Raw genomic sequence first — 18,888 nt, 5'->3', positions numbered from 1 at the left:
CTGTGTGTTATGTAGCATGGAGGTTTAAACATTTTGGGGAAGCATTTTATATACATTTCACATGGTTTAAGCTGAATTTGACTCCCCATCTGCTCCTCCTTAAACTCTCTCCATGCCAAAGCGTCCATATAGCCTCTGGTACCACATGCTAGCGAAGCCCTGAACACATTTACAGCTGGGTGCTAACACAGCCTCCATCCTCTAGTGAGTGCTTAATAGACTAGACAGTGGGCTGCCAGATAATTGAATTTGATTGTGCATAAAAATGTTGTATTTAGCCGCCACTAAATGGCTTCTTGAAATGGTTAGCTGACTGTGGGGGAGGAGGAGGAGGAGGAGGAGGAAAGACAGATTTGGAGCAGAGGATGAAGAAAGTGTGGCAGAGTTTCAACCATGCTGGTTAATGGCCAAAGTTACCGTTGTCTTAACAGATGTTGAATGGGATGTTAGAGTGAAAGTACACATAGTGTTACGGTGAGCTAAATGTGGTGCTCCTTTGCAGGAGAAGAGATTGTGTGTGTAATGTATATAGTGTGATTTAAACCTGTTATGCTCCTTAATTGATGCTGTCCACTTGTGTTAGTTGAAAAATGTAAATGAGCAGTGTGGGAAATTATAGGTGTTTTTGATATAAATTTCTTGAGGACTTTCTTCATAAAAAGGAGACCTCAAGACTCCTGAATGCACCCTGAGTTTTTGTGTTTTTATTCCTCTGCGCTGGCAACAGTCGTGGCTTGAGGCGTCACGTTTTCAGATTGTGCGAAGCTCATTAGTTTTGTGGATATTGAGCTGAGGTGATTGTTGTTGCACCGTGTGACAAAGCTCTACATCAGCTGTCTGTACTGTAAATATAGTCTCTACTGTCAGTGAAGACAGCTTGTTTCTCACTGATAATTATTCACGGGAATCATACATGTCAATATAGTGATAACTACCATTTCGCCTCAAAATAAACCAGAGGTGTCTCTCTGTAAACCACACATGAATTACATTAGTTTACATTTTAACAATACGTGCCATTTCACGTCCAGATTACATGTATGTGAGCCGACTTTAATGTGAGGAAGAGGGGTTGATGTTCAGCAGTACAGTTCCAGCCATTAAGTTTGTTAAAAAATGTTCGTCATACACCTTTTGACTGCTGGTTTTACCAGTTCTGAAACATGTTGGATTTTAAGGGCTGCCTTGTAAGAAAACACAGTAGTTTCTTATTTTGCTAATGCTGTCCTGTCCTATCCCTCCTATCCTCTCCTGTCTTGAATTGTCCCGTATGCCCATAGGTTGACAACAAAGAGAAGGAGAAAAAGGTTGGTTGGTCAGGCCCAGTAATCAGGCATTTGTGCAACCAGGACTTGTGTTTTGCGTGCCGTGCTGTATTTGTGAACTAGACCCACCTGTGTATGTTTATGTTCTGTTTTTTTTTACCATAATTAAGTAGTGTCTAATAGAATATTAACAATTATGATGTAATATTATAGATTAAGATCAAACTTTATTGATCCTCAAGGGGAAAATAAGCTGCCAAGCAGACAAACGATAAAAAGTAGTGAAACCACCTTCACTAGCTTCAACATATACGTTATGACCACATTAATCAATAATCTTAATTAAAATGCAAAGCTTGTAACTGAGTATTTCTGCACTGTGGCATTGCTGTTTTTTATTTAAGTACAAGATCTGAGTGCTTCTTCCACCTCTGGGGAAGAGTTCTGCATTTGTCGCCATAAGACAATAAAGATTAGCATCTCGTTAAATGCCTCCTTATGCAGCTAGCAGCAGTAAAAGGATGCTACAGGGAAATGCTGGGTGCTGCCTGGCTCCTGCTATTACTCTGAGAAGATTGGAAATGTAGTTGAAGTGGGGAACAAAAACATGATATATTTTTAACTTACACTAAAAGAAAATGCTGAGCCCACACAACTGTTGAGAACTTGCGACTCACAAAGAGACAACAAAGGGAGGTGTTGGGTAGACACACTGGCACAACCACATGGAGTATTCATCACTAACTGTTGTTTTCTCCTAAAACTTAGGAGAACAAATAGCGTTCTGTTATTGTGATGCTGAAGTTTAGTTTGTGTCCATGTTAAGCCGTTGTTTACCATCCGTCTTCCTGTAGGATGATTCCTCAGCCTATGATGACAGTGAGGATGAGCAGGAGAAGGTTTGCTCTCTACAATAGGTTCCTCCAACATTTCCATTACTAACCTCTCCTCTCCTGCTGGCTGCCACCTCAGAGCTGATTAAAAACCTCATATTGTGGTTGACTAGATCTTCCATGAACTTTACTATTCTCTTGTGAGACAGTGTCTCAGTTTGTGTGTGTGTGTGTGTGTGTGTGTGTGTGTGTGTGTGTGTGTGTGTGTGTGTGTGTGTGTGTGTGTGTGTGTGTGTGAGAGAGAGCAGATATACTGTATGTGTGCACGTTTCCACAGTTGTTTTCCGTCATTTCCATCGACATTTTCTTATTGTCTTCCTCATGCCTCCTATTTGTTGTTTTCTTTCTTTTAATACGTCTTTGTTTCGTTCCTTTTGTCGTCCAGAAGGTTGATAAGGAAAAGGTGAGCCAGAAGCCGAAGACTTCCATGTACACTTTTAATCTTAAGGATTACTTGTGTTTAACATTTATGTCATTTGTCTTTCTCTTTCTTGTTTTCACATCTTTCTTGTCTCAATCCAAGAAGGAGAAGGTGTGTTTGCATCTACACTGTATTTGCGCAGACACATTTTTTTTGCATTTAGAGAACATGTGTGTGTAGTATGAATGTATGAAATGACAGTGTGAAAACGATGTCAGTGGGAAATCTTTCACTCATGTTGATGAACATTCATGGAATAATCACCTGAATCTGCAGCTAACCTCATCTTTACAGAGCTTTATAGAGAGCCTCAGCTCATTGTCTAGCTGTCCGACCCTCATCTTTACTTTGTTGGTTCATTCTTACTGCTCTTATTGTATTATTTTGGGCTGCAGCAGAAAGGTGGCCTTAACTGCTGGATGTGTTAATAACAACACATGCTCATACCTAAATGACCTGACTTCCTCCTTTGCTCCTGTCATAATTACTCCTGCCACTAGAGGTCGCTAAACACAGTATATGGCTCCTAATAAGCTGCTTGTACAGACTTATACAGTGACATCACTGGTGAGGACGGGCTTGTAAATAAGTAACTGTTTGCGAAAAAAGTTTGCCATATCTACTAAAAAGGTGCTTTCTTTTAAATTAGAAGAAAATGTATAATATAGTTTATAAATAATAGCATTGGGTATGGCACTTAGCTTAAATTTGCAGTTACATTACAGTCACTTGAAAGAAGAGGCAGGAGCTTGTGTGTAATGACAAGGACCCCAGTGTGAGAGGTAATGAGTGTTTGAAATAGGGAAAACAAATGCTTTTGAAACTTACCATGCTCTAAATTATTGATACTGACATGATCAGAGGTCCAACAGAGCGATAGCACTCTGGCTAAAGCGAAGGGTGGACGGATAGATTTGCCTTTATCTCTGACAACATGAGGCCAAAGTATAAACTGTCTCCCATCAATAAGTTGTTTTTGTCCAAAGGAGATCTCAGTCAACTAGCAGGAACAAGACTCCGCTGTTTTCCTTTCAGCTGTTTTCACGATATCATCTTTGAGTACAGATGGAGCAAGTCATTAGTGACATGATTTGGTGGTAGAAGGGACAGACAGACTCTAAAGAGCTTTTGACATTTAAGTGCGTTTAAATCCCAACTGTTAATGATCCTAATCCTGTTGAAAGTAGCTAAAATCATGCATCTTGTCTCATATCTGAAGGTGTAAATCCTGTGTGCTTTATGCAGAGAAATACCTTGAACCCTTTAAATGTCAAAGCTTGTTTTAAGCTACGTTTTAATCATCCCTCAGAGGAGGGATGTGAACCTCCAAGCTTGATAGAAAACCTCTGAATCAGCAAAACTGCTCCAATGAGGGTCTCACCTGAAAGCAACAACAAGCTTTATGAATATGTGAGTCACTGTCTGGAGGGAACGAAAGGCTAACAGGAAGGCTGAACTTAAAAAGTGCTGGAAAGAGTGCGCCTGTTATGATGTGTGAATGTGAACATTTGTTCATACTGGTGCTTCTTGCATCCAAGCGTATAGCTCACTGACAAATGTGTGTCCTTGCAGGCTGAAAAGAAAGACAAGGAGAAGCAGGTTGGTTTGTAATCACTCTGCCTTTCACCTCCCCTCTCTGCTCAATTCAGCTTTTCGTATTTGCTCTCCTTCCTGTGTAATACTCCCTGAGCCTCTGATCTTTTTAGTCATTTTGAATGCACTCATGTATTGACTTCATTGACGCGCCATAATTGCTGTTCAGATACGTATTTTTTTTTAAAGCTAGCTCATTAGGAGGAGTTTGTTAGTGGGGGAAAAAAAGGGATTAATGGTGCTGGATTTCTTTTTGAACATTTCTTTTCTTTTTTCCCCGCAAGGAGGATAATAAGAGCAAACAGGTGGGTGCTTAAAACACACTTTACAAAGAAAAATGGGGATTTGTAAATATTTGTTTAAAAAAAATAAATAAATAAGGCCCTGCAATGCCCTGTAATATGCATCTTTCTCAAGTTTTTGTTCTGAAATTCATAATCTGCCCACTTTGACTGAAGGCTGAATGATCACTTTGGATGTACGGACTCATTTTTGAAAACATTGTCAAAGGTAGTTAAGGAAGTTTTACATCAGTCAGCATAGGCATCAAATATCAAAAGTAACAGTAAGAAGCTGATACAACATTTTTTTAAAACAAAACAAAACACACTGACAAACTGCAGGCAAGAAACCTATCCAGCATGATTTGGAGCAAAGCCAGTGGCTGGTGCTGGCACGGTGTAAGCTAACAATACATCTGGGTTGTAAACAGCAGCAGGGGCACTTTATCACGTGTTAAAGCACTTCAGTTAAGTGTGTATGTGTGTGTATGACTTCCACTCTGTGTCTGCTGCCCCTGTTGACTCAGACTTTTCCCAGAATTCAATTCAAAGGATCATGCCTAATTGCCAAAACACTTGGATTTGGCCTTCGGCAGAGGCTGCACTGTTTGATTCAATTGAAGGCGATATTTGCCTGAGAATGAAGCTTATTCTCTCTGAACTTATAGGCATGCTGTTTTGTGTTGTATTGCAGTAAAATTGTTGGTTCATCGTTCCCTTTGGAATATTTTGTACTTGTGGGGAAGGTGAAAAACATGACAATAGACCGCTGCTGTCTAATGTTTTATTTTGTTTTGTTTTTTTCCTCACCAGTCAAAGGAGGAAGTAAACAAGGTTTGTTTTAGCAGTCACAGTCCTTTTTTTCCTTTGTAGAGCTTCTCCCTTTGATCCGCCTCTTTCATGCCACTCCTGAATTTAGACTATTAAGCTGTTAGCCATGGTACAACAAACATCCCTGTCTCCCAGTTAACCTGATAAACATTATTACTGCAGGTTGTTCTTGTAAAATGGTAGAATCAGTCTCATAAAACAGAGCTGGCCTCAAGAATAAGCAGACTAAGCAGCTGTTGAGGGGCCCTCAGCGACCTCAGACAAAATGAAAATGTGAAAAGAAAAAGTGAGGGTGTTTTTTCTTTATGTCTATATATTTCATATATTTGTATGGGATGAGAATGAGTGAGAAGTTCTTCTAAATTCTGCCTTGACTGACTTTTAACTGGATGTTTGTATGTGCATGTGTGCAATCATCCACGGACAATTGATAGGAAATTGTGAGAATATACACTTACCCGCTCTGTAATGAACACGTACTCTGCTGGGACCAGAAACTCATTAGTCATTAGGATTTCTTTTGCTGCCTCATTCTCTCTAGTTGAAATTGTGTGTGTGCTTTCAACAACCCAGTTGAGTGACCAGCAATAGTCACACTTCAATCAGGGCCAAGCTTAATTGTGCAAGTGTGTTGCTTACCTAACCAATAGTCTGAAGTCCACAGGTTTTCTTTTTTTACTTATCTTTTTGTTATCTTAACTATATACCTGGAAACCCAAGCCCCTCCTCTACACACCTTTAGTTTTCCTATTTTATTTAATTTGGGACTTGAGAGGTTGGTTTCCTGAACTGTATATATTTTGTGTTTATCTTTTTATGTATGTTGGGGCTGGTTTGTAAGCATTTTACTGCCAGTACCGCCACATCACAAAATTGAGCGATTTTATAAGGGAGTCTGGGGAATTTCTTCCCCTCCTCATACAGACTGTAGTTGCTGTGGCTGCTTTGACCTATAGTGTGTTGATGTTCCAGTTTACCACCAGCTGTAGTCCAAAACGTCCTCTGTTGTTGTTAATAACTTTTAGATATATATTTTATCTTGGCCATTCAAATGAATTAAAAAAAAATGTTTAAATGAATGTTGTGCACCATTTACGGTGACGTCATTATACAGTATAGACTGGCCCCTCAGCAGCAACTGACTTCCTGTATCCCTGCTACAGTCCATATTTATTTATTCCTCCAGGCACATTAAGCACCCAGGAGAGTATATGAACAGGTTTGCTTGCGTTGCTTAGATGCTTGTCTAAGCGTATATTCACGACATTTACGTAAGTAGTCCTTGACTAACCCCCAAAATCGCAGGTGATTCATCATGCTAAAACCACAGATGAATGATTAGCACAGCGATGCACAGTGTAGACTACTGGTTTAGATAGTGGGCCATAAAAAAAGCTTTGGCCAGCATGAAACATCTGCTTCAATTACATCTGATCATTCATTCTATACATGAGGCTATCTTCCAAATAATTCTTGTTTGGGAGGACGTCAGCGTGCAGCAGTGTCATATCAGACAGCAGTGAAATGTTTTTCATCAGGTGATGTCGGTTTTCCCTTTTGTCTTGTATCATCTCAATAAACCTGGGGCAATAAACAAAAATCTTTTATTAAAATCACCCACTCACCATTACCCAATCCACCAGACAATATCACAGAAACTCACCCAAAATAAACCCTGATGCTATTTTTTCTTGCCGTATACCATAATGTACAACCCTGTGTGTGTGTGAGTGTGTGTGTATGTTACAATTTATTTAAATCATCAATGTTCCTCACAGTATTGTGTGACTTTACGTTCTCTTTTTACTTTTGTGTCTTTTCTCGTTTTTTCCTTTCTGTCTCTCCGGGAAGACTGAAGCCACAGCTGCCACAAAGAAGGTACAGTTGGGTGGTAGAGTGCGATAAGAGAGTCGAACAAACACTTGTATTACTTGTAAAGGACACTTATAATTTCAGGCTGTGTTTCTAGTGGAGAGAGTGTGTACATGCAGGCTTGTGCGTGCGTGTCCTTTTGTTCTTAAAAGCACTTCTTTGTAGTCGTTCCCACTCACATCACTTTCCTTCTCACAAGGTCTTGAAGAATTACAGTCTGTAGTATCTCTACAGTTGGTGTTTTAAAGGCTTGGTAGTTTTAGCTATGTAAGAGATAATATTTAAATCAAACATGATGTAAAATTGTGAGCTCATCTGTCACGAGCTTAGAACAAACACCAGAAGTGGAGGGAAACAGCTAGCGTAGATATAACATTTAAATTAGCTAAATTTAATAGAGAGCTAGAAGAGAGGTCCATCATTTCTGTTAGCCCTTCTTGTAATGTGTTAGCTGTGAAAGAAATTGCTAAATTACCTAAAAAGTACAACCAAAAAAGACATTAGCTGTTAAATGTTAAAGCTAAACAATAAAAAGGTAAGATAGCCAGTGATACTTAAAAGTACTTAATGTAACAATTAGCCCCCTGTCAAAATCACACTCAAAACAAATATGGGGCAGTGTATCACCACTAGCGTAACCACTAACTGCTGCTAACTGTAGCTACCATAGTTAGTTAGCTTAGTTCGCAGAGCAGCTACATGTAGCAATTCAGAGTGGGAGCTCAGGGACCAGGGGAGCGTTACTCCAATGTTTCCAGCCCGAGCACAGGAGTTTCAGACCGGGAGGGGCCAGAGCTAGCTGGTTAGCATGCTAACTTCAGTAGATATCACTGCAACACAATTCATAATGTCAAAACTGATATTTATTCACATTCTGTTGAAATGATCAATGATCACTTACAGCAGCTTTCAGTTGCTGTTTTGGCTTACAGTGAGTAACATAGTCGCTGATTTGAATCTCAAATACAGAATTGCAAGTGCTGAATTAATCTATGTACTATTCCACTTTTAGGCTCCACTAGGTCTCAATACATCTACACTCACACTGCTCTTGATTCACCTTCCTTTCTAATACTGAAGAGGATGTGGTCTAATTTCATTCATTTCTCAAGGACACCTCACACACTCATGTGCGCACTCACCTCCAAATGCCTATAAAGATGCTTGAATCTGCTGAACACTTGCAGCCCACATAAACACAGCTGTACATTTCATTTTTGGATCCAGACCAAGAGCAGACTTGGTCTGACGGTGCATTGTGGACACTCCAGCCTCTCACTTCACTCATTGCAACATTTCCCAATTAAATTCCAAGATACTAAAACACTGTCACTTGAAAGTCGTGGCCTCCTTTTAGTCCAATTATATGTTATGGCAGTTTGCCCAACGTCCTCTATCTAATAACACAGTTATCGATGGCACACTTTCTATGAAGACACTATAGGATGCCTTATCTTGCAATCGTCTAGCCACTTGGCTTGTGTAACATGTGATGCATACTTGAGGTCCAGCATACTCATGAGCTTCAGGCTTTATTTTACAGGTTTATCGAAGGTCTGCTACTAGACACTTCAAGGCCAATTTCTTCCTGCTGGCTGCAGAACCAGTAAAAGCTGCACTTTGCAGCGATAGTTTCTTAATAGTAGCTGAAAAATGAAAAAAGACTGATTACTAGTGCCACATTCAGCATCATGGGCATTGCTTGGTGTGTCAAGCTGTCAAAACTGCAATTTGATATTTTTAATAATTGTTTTGTTTTTTATCTCTAGTGCCTAGATTCATGGCATGTATTGAAAAATCTTTAAAAGCCTGCTTCAACATCACTCAAGATGTTGCCAACATTTCTTTGTACCTGAATTTACGTGAGTCTAAATGTGAAACATTCAAAAGGTATTGGAGAAACGTTGATCACACACTAATATTAGCTAAAACGTCTCATAAAGTATAGGCTATGTGAAATTGACCAATCTGAACTCAAAAGTTGGATTTTCTTGCCTACAACCACTTCAAATGTAACAAAAACACAAAGCCCAACGTTGTGATTTCACTCAGTTGCAAAAGTGCTGTTTTCTGTGTCCATTGCATGTCATTTCTAAGTAAACTTAAACTTGTTTTATTGGCTGAATCATCACGCCTGCAACCACTGACTGTATATTACAAACCTCCACTCCACTTTACAAAAAAATGACACCAAAATGTCCTAGCTATGTAATAGGCGCCGCCATTTTGTGCTGTCGACATCTCTTGACCTATACTGCAGCCAGTCACCAGGAGGCATTTAGGATGTTTTGGCTTTACTTTTGGGGAGCTGACATGTTGTCCATCTTAAATCATCAATGCCTGCAACACACAGGACTCACAACGCGATCAAGCCTTTAAAATTATACCACAAAGGTCAGACGACTGTCTGTGGTGCATTTCAGCCCTGGGGTGAATGCAGTCAGGTGGATCTGGCAGCCATTTGGTGTCCTACTCAGGTTTACTTCCAACCTAGGTATGACACCAAATGGCTGCCAGATCCAGGGCTGCTCTCAAGACCCATATTCACTTGTGGTTGGACACTGACTGGTTAAACCTCAATTGTCTAACCAGTCAGTGTCCAATGAAAAACTACTGAGAACCACAAGCGTGTTTTAGGTGTGACGACTGGTGGTAGAAGCAACCGTTAGGGTGGATGTTGCTTTGTATCAGCTCAGTTATATCAGAACTAGAGAGTTTAAAGAAGAGAACCAAAGGAAGATATTTTCTCTCTCCTGTCAACTGGCTTCATAAGAGTTTGATTACCAACTGGCTCTGCCTGCAGTAGAAGCTGATAGAGAGATGGTTTGTCCAATCACCTGCCAGGACGATGTGCCAGATGGTTCTGTGTAACAAAGGTTATCTGAGCCTGACCTCTTGGCTTGAAGTTAACTTTTATTATTACAGCTATTTAGACTTAATCCGCCAAATTTTGCATCCAAAAACGAGTTCAGGTTTCCCTGGTTTGCGATATTTGCGAAGCACAGGTCTCATTTAAACTTGAGCTACTGGTTGCTGAAAAAGCCTACAGAAACAAATCTCATGAAAATGTTTGTAAGAGTCAGCTAATTTTAGATCACTCTTTGAGTAGCTTCCTCCTTCTTCTTTCTACTCTGAACATCAGCCTCACTGTGCTTCCCACCAGTTTTATTATATGTCATTTTATTCACCAGATTCAGCTTTCTACTCTCAAGAAGTCTGTTAACTGAGGATAGAGTGACAGCCTCCTGTCGTCACACGAGTTCCACTAAATGGACTCACTTCACCTCCTGTGGTATATTTTTGAAGGCCTTGAGCTTGTGCTTGTGTTCTTTATAACCTGAAGCGTGCTTTTCACACGCTGTTGAATGGGTTTGAAAAGGCATGAATGAACTCCTCATCTGTTTCTACCGTTACATCTACAAACTCCTCCCAGCTGAACTCTTGTTAAGTCACAACCTTTTTCGATTTGCATTTGAGTCAGCATTTCTTTCCTGTTCTGTGTACATTCGACATCCAGCTGCATCATTACACACACAAAATATGCCCATACTGTAACTCCTTGTGCGTGTCTCTCTGACTGATACTCTCATTGTATTCACAATCGGTGACACTGAGAATTGAATGCGGTGTTATTCATCTCCTCTGCACACTCCAAATATATTCCTGCACTAGAATTTATACATACATATTGTACAATTTTTCGAATCCGCTTCATACAAATTTATGCACAGTTCTGCTCAAACATCCAGAAAATCAGGGAGGAGAAACCAACGAGATGTTCATATTGATTTTGGCACTTCAGAGTGAGTTTGTGGAAAAGTTTTCAACTCACAGTACAGAAATAGATCTTACACAAAAGACAACCACCTTTGGTTTTGGTTGATTCATCTCACTGTTACTTCAAAGCACTTCCATCACTTGATCCAGAACCATAAATAGAGACATTACCTGAAGTCTTATTACACTTACAGTAAGTTGGACTGTAACCTTCTAATGTTCAATGGACGCAGCTGTCACATATTTTTGCTCGATGCTCCTGCTCCTGTCATACCTGCACTTCTTTTTCCCAAAATCTTTACAACCCTTCTGCCTTTATCAAACCGTGTTCCTATGCACAAAAAATATGGTATTATTAAACATGCGTACACACACCTGCATGCAATGAACAAGAATAAATCCTACCTATTCTGTGCATCCACAAGCTTATTCACCAAAACCTGCAGCCTCAAAGTGTTATACAGTAAACATCCCTTTCAGTTGTGGGGGAAATACAAAAATTAATAGTAAAAGCAACTAAGGAAGATCACTGACGAGGACGTTCAGCTAAACCAAAATGTTTTATTTGGCACTTTCAAAAGCGGTTTGTCAAAAAACAGAATTTTTGCATGTGTTAACGCCTGTATTTATTCACGTTTGACACTACGCTTATGTTTAATGTCATTTTTCATTGGTTAGCCTCTATAAAGATAGAGAACTACAGTTTTCAATATGTTTTCCCATTCATACAAGCAGTCTTTCTTTGTCTTGTTTATATTAAATGCAGTCTATTCACATAAGTGCACAAATACCTAAAACTACATTTCATTTTGGCTTGTTCTCACATTAAAATCAAATCAGTGGGTGTCACTGAGCTACATTTAGGTATTTTGGTCTTCCTCATTGATAAATTATTGTTTTCAAAGCTCCAATATGGAAGAATTGGCCACTTGTTGAATTTATACTCCAAACAAGTAGGGGGCAGCATATCCCATCACCAGAGTAACTGCTTACTGTATTTTATACATACGTACATGACTTCTGTTAGCTTTAAGCTCAGTTAGCCGTGCAGATAGTCGGACTACTGGGGGAGCTGGTTAGCATGCTAATTCATTACATATCTGCAACAAACGTCTTTGACATAGCATCAAAACTGTTATTTCTTAAAATTCTGTTGCTGATTTTAGTCGATTTTATAATGTTTAAAACTAAAATTTAATGGCTTTAATTTTTAATTATTTTAATTTAATTTTAATTTAATGTGAAGTGTCTTTAATAGTAAGAGAGAAGGAGAGAAGACAATACAAATACATACAGAAAGAGGGATAAAACTCACTGAATCTGCCATAAGAATGCAGAATTTGGGGTTTTAACAATCTAGATGTGGCTGATTAACTGATATAAGTCTTTAAGTCACCTGTTCTCACCTGTCCACTGTTCATCATATGTGTGTTGTAGCTGGATACAGAGGCAGCTGACATCCTCAATGAACTGCAGGTGAAGCTCAACACCGTCCTGGACAACTTCAGCACTGTATTTGCCAAGAGGTAACACACACACACACACACACACACACACACACACAAATATAGTATTGCAACATGGCCCAGAAACACTCCTCCACCAGCGTTGCAGAGGTTTTCTTCTTTAAGTTTGTCTCCGTCTTCCTCTCCCTCCAGTTTCCAGACTCGTATTAACGGCTGCATGCGTCAGATGGCTGAGATCCTCTACCAGATCAAAGGCCCACCCAACCACAACACTGCAGAGGCAGATGCTGACACCATGCTGAGGCCCCTCATGGAGTTTCTGGATGGAAAGTAAGATAGCATGACACACACAGTGGCTCCTGTTATTTTTTTATATTGCTTTTGGAATATTTACCGGCTATAAAACATGTATATGGTATGTGTAACAGTCTGTTATTGTGAGAGACTGGTGTATCGGTTGCAGTTTTGAATGTGACATTGTTTCATTCCCCTAGCAATACATTTGTGATTGGAAAAACTTAAGCTTTTAATGTGTAGCACATGACCATGATGTAGTTTGATTAAAGCCAAGAGTAATACATGAAAAACAACACAAACTCCAGGTCCAAACATCCCCTTTTGAGCTGGGCAAAAGTGGTATATTAACCCAGACTGGATCAATTTTAGTGTGTGAATACTGAAATTCCTTAAATTCCACTTCTTCCTAATTGAGTTCAGGAGCACCGGAGGGTAATTTAATGAGGCACGCTAACACAACATGAAGTTGACACTTATCCTAAAATCTTGTCCAATGTCTAGTTAACACTCGGCTGTTGAGGCTGTAGTTGTAGCAAATTTCATTATTAATAAGGTTAAAACATCAAAATTAATCTAATAATTTGACAGTCCTTGACAACTTTCTTGGCGTTAAGGTAAAACTGATTAGCAGCCCAAACTGAAGCCGAACATAGCTGTGAATGAATCAGTGTGAAAAACAAAAGAGGAATGAAAAGGGTTAAATGGATTAAAGGGGGCAACATAGTTTTTAAATTGCAGTACACACCTTGGCATTGCAATTTGCAACATCACAAAGGAGAGCAACATATTTTATCTAAACATGTCATTCACAATAATTATTTTCTCCTTCGAGCATTTTGTCCTGTAGCTAAGGTGCAGGAGGCTGTTATCTAGCAAAACAAAGCAAAACCATCATCATAGTACTGGAAAGTATGGAAAGAAAGTTTTGTGTTTATAAAAAAAGAAATTTTGTCTCGACTGTTTCAAGCAGTCATATCTGGCCTCAAACTTCTCCTTCTCTCCCATGCAGATTTATTAAGATTTACGATGCTATGACCGCGTGATATTCAAGAAAAAGTATTGTTCTGTATAACCCTTATTATGTCATTGACAAATCACAAATCACTCTTTGTACAGAACTTAGGTCACAAACTGACCTCTACAGAGACAAGTTTGAGCTCACAGTTTTGGTGTTTGTGTGTGATCCAGCCTCAGTATCTTTGCTGACATCTGTGAGAAGACAGTGCTGAAGAGAATCCTGAAGGATCTGTGGAAGATCGTCCTGAGCAGCCTGGAGAAGACCATCGTCCTGCCTCAGAGCAACGACAGCCTAGTAAGTACAATCCTAACCCTTGCTCCAACCCAAACTTCAACTACATAGCGTTGCACTCCTATAACACGTTTGGACTCACTCTGGACAGTGAGTATCAAGCGTATCGAAATCAATGCAGCGATACTAGATAACGTCTTTTTGTTGCACATGTTCTTCCTTGTCAAAACCTGATTGCTTATATTACCCACAATGCAATAGTTCAGTCAGAGATTTAAGGGTTTTATGCTAGTGGCAGCTAATGTAGCCACTAGAGATGAGGAGTGGGCTGGTATGCTCACTTCTTTCTAACTCCAAACCTCAGATTCCTTCTGTTTTCCAACTGCTGGTTGCGTCTAAAGACTACAAGTTTTACTCAAGTGACATCACATACAAATCACATACCACACTATACTTATTACCAACAATTGTAGTAAATCTTCTCTTTTACTATACTCATACGTGTTTTGTGTTGTTGTTTTATCTGTCTTCCAACAGCAAAGCTAATGAATTTAGTTTAATTTAGTGCAAACAAATGTTCCTTAATGCACTAAAATAGCCTGTAACTGCACTTGCATATTACAAAAAACCTAATTTTGACGAAGTGAAGACCATGTTTACTCTCTTAATATATCTCAACAAAGTCTCTACTAGTTGATTATAATAGCACAATGAAATTAATGGAAGATACTGCAGAAAATCTGCAAATACTGTAAATGTATATGTTATGTAGGGCTGGATAATTGTAGTAACCCAGCTGAGATCAGCAGCTGTACTCTGCTGCCACCTAGTGGTGTGTCTCAGGAGGTGAGTTTCTATAAATCAAAACATTGGAATAATCTTTACATGAGTCTGTTCTAGTTAGATTTTCTTCTGTGAATCATGTTGAATTAATTCATTTTGTCTTTTGTACTGAGAATTATGACAATATCACATGAAGTCTCCCCCTCCTCTTCTCTCTGCAGGGTGCCCAGCTCCTCACAGCCGCTAAAGGACTGTCTAATCTCAAGGTAACACACACAGGCTTTGTTTGTAAAGGAACGTTTGAAACCCTGAATGTTGGTTTATTGCTCTTCACCATGTTGTTAGTTATTGAAGCCAAATTATTTCAGATCGGACATTGAAACATTCAGAAAAAGAAGTCAAATTAGCTACAGAGAGCGCAAGTTCTTGTGGATTTTTCTGGTGACTTTCAAGTTTCCCACAGCCACAGTCGTAGATGTTTAAGTAATTGCAACTAAAAGCATTTGTACATGGATATCAAAAGTCGCTGGTGGCTGCTTGTTAATGCAGCATGCAGGAGGTTGCATAAAGCTTGCAGTTTAAAGACTAAACAGGTAAATCAAACATTTTTCCCCTACCTCAGCAGTTACTGTTGAGCACTCAACTACTGCTCACACAGCTGAAGTCTGAAATTTGTTTCCCACTTAACTATTCAATCGATTAAAAAAAGAGGCTCATGATGTTGTTCACAGTCAGTTTAGACGTACTGATGAGGGTTCATTGGTCTGTTAAAATGATTCATATTCATATGGACTTAATATCCAATCGGATTTATGAGAGACACTTTTTAGTGAGACTAAATCAACACTATGATACATAACAAAGGCCTGGATCTTCTGTTTTGTTTCTTATTCACTTTATAAAATGTGTCTAAATCTGTGAACTCTGGTTGTTGTAGGGAGGCGGTGAAGCCAAAACCTTGACGCCCAAACAGTGTGTGATTATCGATGCAGGGCTGGAGTCCATCAAGGTAGGTGAAGAAGGACATTCACATGTCTGAAAATCACATGTCGAGCAAAAACTGGTCAATTTCAAACTTAAGAGAAATTGATACGATTTCTTGGCATTAAAAACATGCAAGACAATAGTAAAAAGTTAAGAAATGCTTTTCAGTACTATTTATTTCTGGCAGCCAACAACATTAGCCAAGACAAACTCAGACAATAACAAAAACAATAAAGGCACTCCGACAATTCCCAAAATACACTGAAATATTTTTGTTACAAGTATTACAGAAGTACACAAAATTAACAAGAAATAAAAGATTAACACCTCCAGACAAAATAACATTATGTCAAAGAACTGAGTCTACCTATCAAGATAAAAGAAGGTTAATCATAAACAAGAACAAATTCTCAAAGTCATGAAAAGTAACTTGATCTGAGTGACTTTCTTTCACTTTTATTATTTATTTCTTATCTATTTATTTGGATGTCCTTATCTTAAGTGTGATTTGGCTACTGAAACAGTGCAACTTCTTTAATGTTATGATGAATAAAGCACTCTAAAATTATATATTTCTCTCCTTTACCACGCTGCTCTCTCTTCCGTCAGCAATACTTCCACGCAGGAGGAAACGGGCTGAAGAAGGCGTTTGTCGAGAAAAGCCCTGAACTGGCTTCACTGCGTTACGCCCTCTCCCTCTACTCCCAGAGCACCGATGCTCTCATCAAGACCTTTGTCACCACACAACACTCTCAAGGTGATCATACACACACACCCACACACAAGTACTGTATACACATTTACAGTATGGGCTTTTGGGGGTTGGATGTCGCTCATGTGGTTCAAATTAACTAAAATGTTCCTCTCTACTCATCCCTGTCTTCTCAGTGCATGATGGGATGGGCATCAGAATCACTGGCAATGAGAAGATTCGACCTGACAGGGGTAAGTTCACCGCTCTCTGAAATGAGGGCTTTCCACAGGGAACCGTTGAGCTTTTTTGTAGACTTTCACACTTCAGTGAAACAATAGAGGTCAAAGAAATTAAACTGAAGTACTAATTGGATCACCTGTAACCAAAAAGGTGCTTTACTCTATAAACTAATGAGTCACCATGTTGCATTATATTTCACGTCTCCTTGTTAATGAAAACATGCGTCAAACTGTAATGTAATTAAATTGGAGAGCTATTTTAAGCACTACCTGCTGCAATGCTGAGTTTCCATTGGCATGGCTGAGTACTCTCAGTCTGTGGGTTGTACAGTTTTTAAATGATGCTGAAAATTAGAAAATGATGACTTAATCAAAGACTAACCAAAAGTTTAAGATATGGTGGAGTGTCTTTAGTGTTACAGAGGGAAAGGAAAACATTGGGAGTGAGCTTTAAAGATGTTGTTAATCATGTTAATGTGCCATGTGGTGGTTGTGTCCTGCAGGCGCCGGGATAGAGAAGCCCATCGGAGAGGCTGTTCTTCAGATCGACATGATGCTCGGGAAGGACCGCAAAATCACTGTCAGAGGTGAGACCTCCTAAATTCAGACCTCTTTCTCATTCAAATCTTAACTTTAATCCAGGACAAAATCCTGGATTAATCCTATAAAGGACCACTGTGGTTTTCTCATGCTTTAGCACTGTCATTGTTCAATACACAGGCGATCTTTTCCCATTTCCCATTTGTTTAAAAACATCAAAGCCTGAGATGTATACCTTACAGCAGAGTTGCCCAAAGTCAGGTCAGATGGGTTTTTTTTATTCAATTAATAAAAATAAAATTATAAAATGAATTTATTTATTTTTAACTTTTTTCTTAAGATATGAAGCGGGGAAAGAAAATAGTTTATTTAATCGATCATCAGAGTATTGTTTTCCTCCCTTACCTCTCAGGGCTTCCTTGTAGCAACACTTTGGATAACACTTCATATTACAGGTCTTCAAATTATTGTGTTCATTTTGGGGTAATTTGAAAGAAATTTTAAATATGTTAGTTGGTTATTACCACCTACTTACCAAGAGGTTTGTGGACCTGTTAAATGAAGTGTGACCCCATTTGAAATCTTAACACAATAGGTGTTTGCCGTTGGTCCGTTGGCCACCATTAATTTTCAGTTCTGGCCCTCCAAGGGAAAAAGTTTGGGCACCCCTGCCTTACAGCAACTATATGAGGTACAACAAAAGCACAAGATTCACAAGACAATCCCACCTCAAGTTACATTTTCCAGGACCTGAGATGAACTGTGAAATTCACCAAACATTTAAACACACATGGATGAGATCCACGTTATCTTGAGTCAAGTTTACCCACTTCCATCCTCCATCTTTCAATCTCTCCTGGAAGTTAAAGTGCAGGCGAACAAATGAAACAAACCCTTACCTTGAATATTATTATGGATTTCTCTGGGTTTTAACATTGTTGCAAACATTTTGGATAATGTAAGTACACAACAACTCACTCATGTCTAGTCGTTTTTAGACATTTAAAAGCAGAAATGTTACATATTATATGTTTAAAGCAACTCTTGTTGGGAGCTGAGCTGATTCAAATTCAAACAAAAAGTGTTTAAATATAGTGTGGCCTAAAATGTCCCAAAAAAGTCTCGGGCTTTGCAAGTTAACGTTCTCACATTGATGAAACAAACTGACGCAGACAAAAAAATCTAAAAAATGGTAAACAGTAATGCAGAATGACCCATAACGTTTTCCACGTTAAAAACCTGTAAAAACATATATATGGTCCTTTGAAATATTGTTCTAAAACAAATAGTGATGTAAATAGGGCACATCAAAACAAAACAAAATATATAAAATGGGAAAATCAAAATACAGTGTGTACAAACACACATGAATGTATCATCAACATTGAATCTCAGTCCATCTCATGTGCTCTCCCTCTCTTTCCTTCTGTTTTCCACATCTCTCCATCCAGTCATCGCAGCAAACGATATGAAGTGGCAGACATCCGGGATGTTCCGGCCTTTCGTCGAAGTCTCCATGGTTGGTCCCTTCTTGGCCGACAAAAAGCGCAAGTTCACCACTAAGTCCAAGAACAACAGCTGGTCGGCAAAGTTCAACGAGGCTTTCCAATTGTGAGTTTGAAATCTGAACTCTGACACCTACAAATGACCTAACCAGCAGTAAATTAGTGGCTGATGTTTTTTAATTCCCTTTTCTGCCATTT

General features: G+C 39.1%; 1 protein-coding gene across 1 annotated transcript in view; it reads left to right on the top strand.

The window, feature by feature from the left end:
• Positions 1–18,888, top strand: part of LOC311260678 (protein unc-13 homolog B-like) — a gene marked incomplete at its 5' end in the record, with an annotated part of 60,534 nt that overhangs the window by 38,937 nt on the left and 2,709 nt on the right. The window contains 10 exons of the mRNA XM_084358824.1: positions 7,136–7,162; positions 12,371–12,459; positions 12,592–12,729; positions 13,885–14,008; positions 14,950–14,994; positions 15,666–15,737; positions 16,322–16,469; positions 16,601–16,657; positions 17,149–17,232; positions 18,637–18,796. Coding sequence (XP_084214950.1) covers positions 7,136–7,162; positions 12,371–12,459; positions 12,592–12,729; positions 13,885–14,008; positions 14,950–14,994; positions 15,666–15,737; positions 16,322–16,469; positions 16,601–16,657; positions 17,149–17,232; positions 18,637–18,796 — 944 coding nt within the window. The remainder of the gene's footprint in view (positions 1–7,135; positions 7,163–12,370; positions 12,460–12,591; positions 12,730–13,884; positions 14,009–14,949; positions 14,995–15,665; positions 15,738–16,321; positions 16,470–16,600; positions 16,658–17,148; positions 17,233–18,636; positions 18,797–18,888) is intronic.

The sequence above is a fragment of the Pagrus pagrus genome, assembly GCF_965226575.1.
Source record: "Pagrus pagrus genome assembly, chromosome: 8".
Taxonomy (NCBI): domain Eukaryota; kingdom Metazoa; phylum Chordata; class Actinopteri; order Spariformes; family Sparidae; genus Pagrus; species Pagrus pagrus.
The sequence above is the reverse complement of the archived record's forward strand: the minus strand, read 5'-3'. Positions and strand labels throughout refer to the sequence as shown.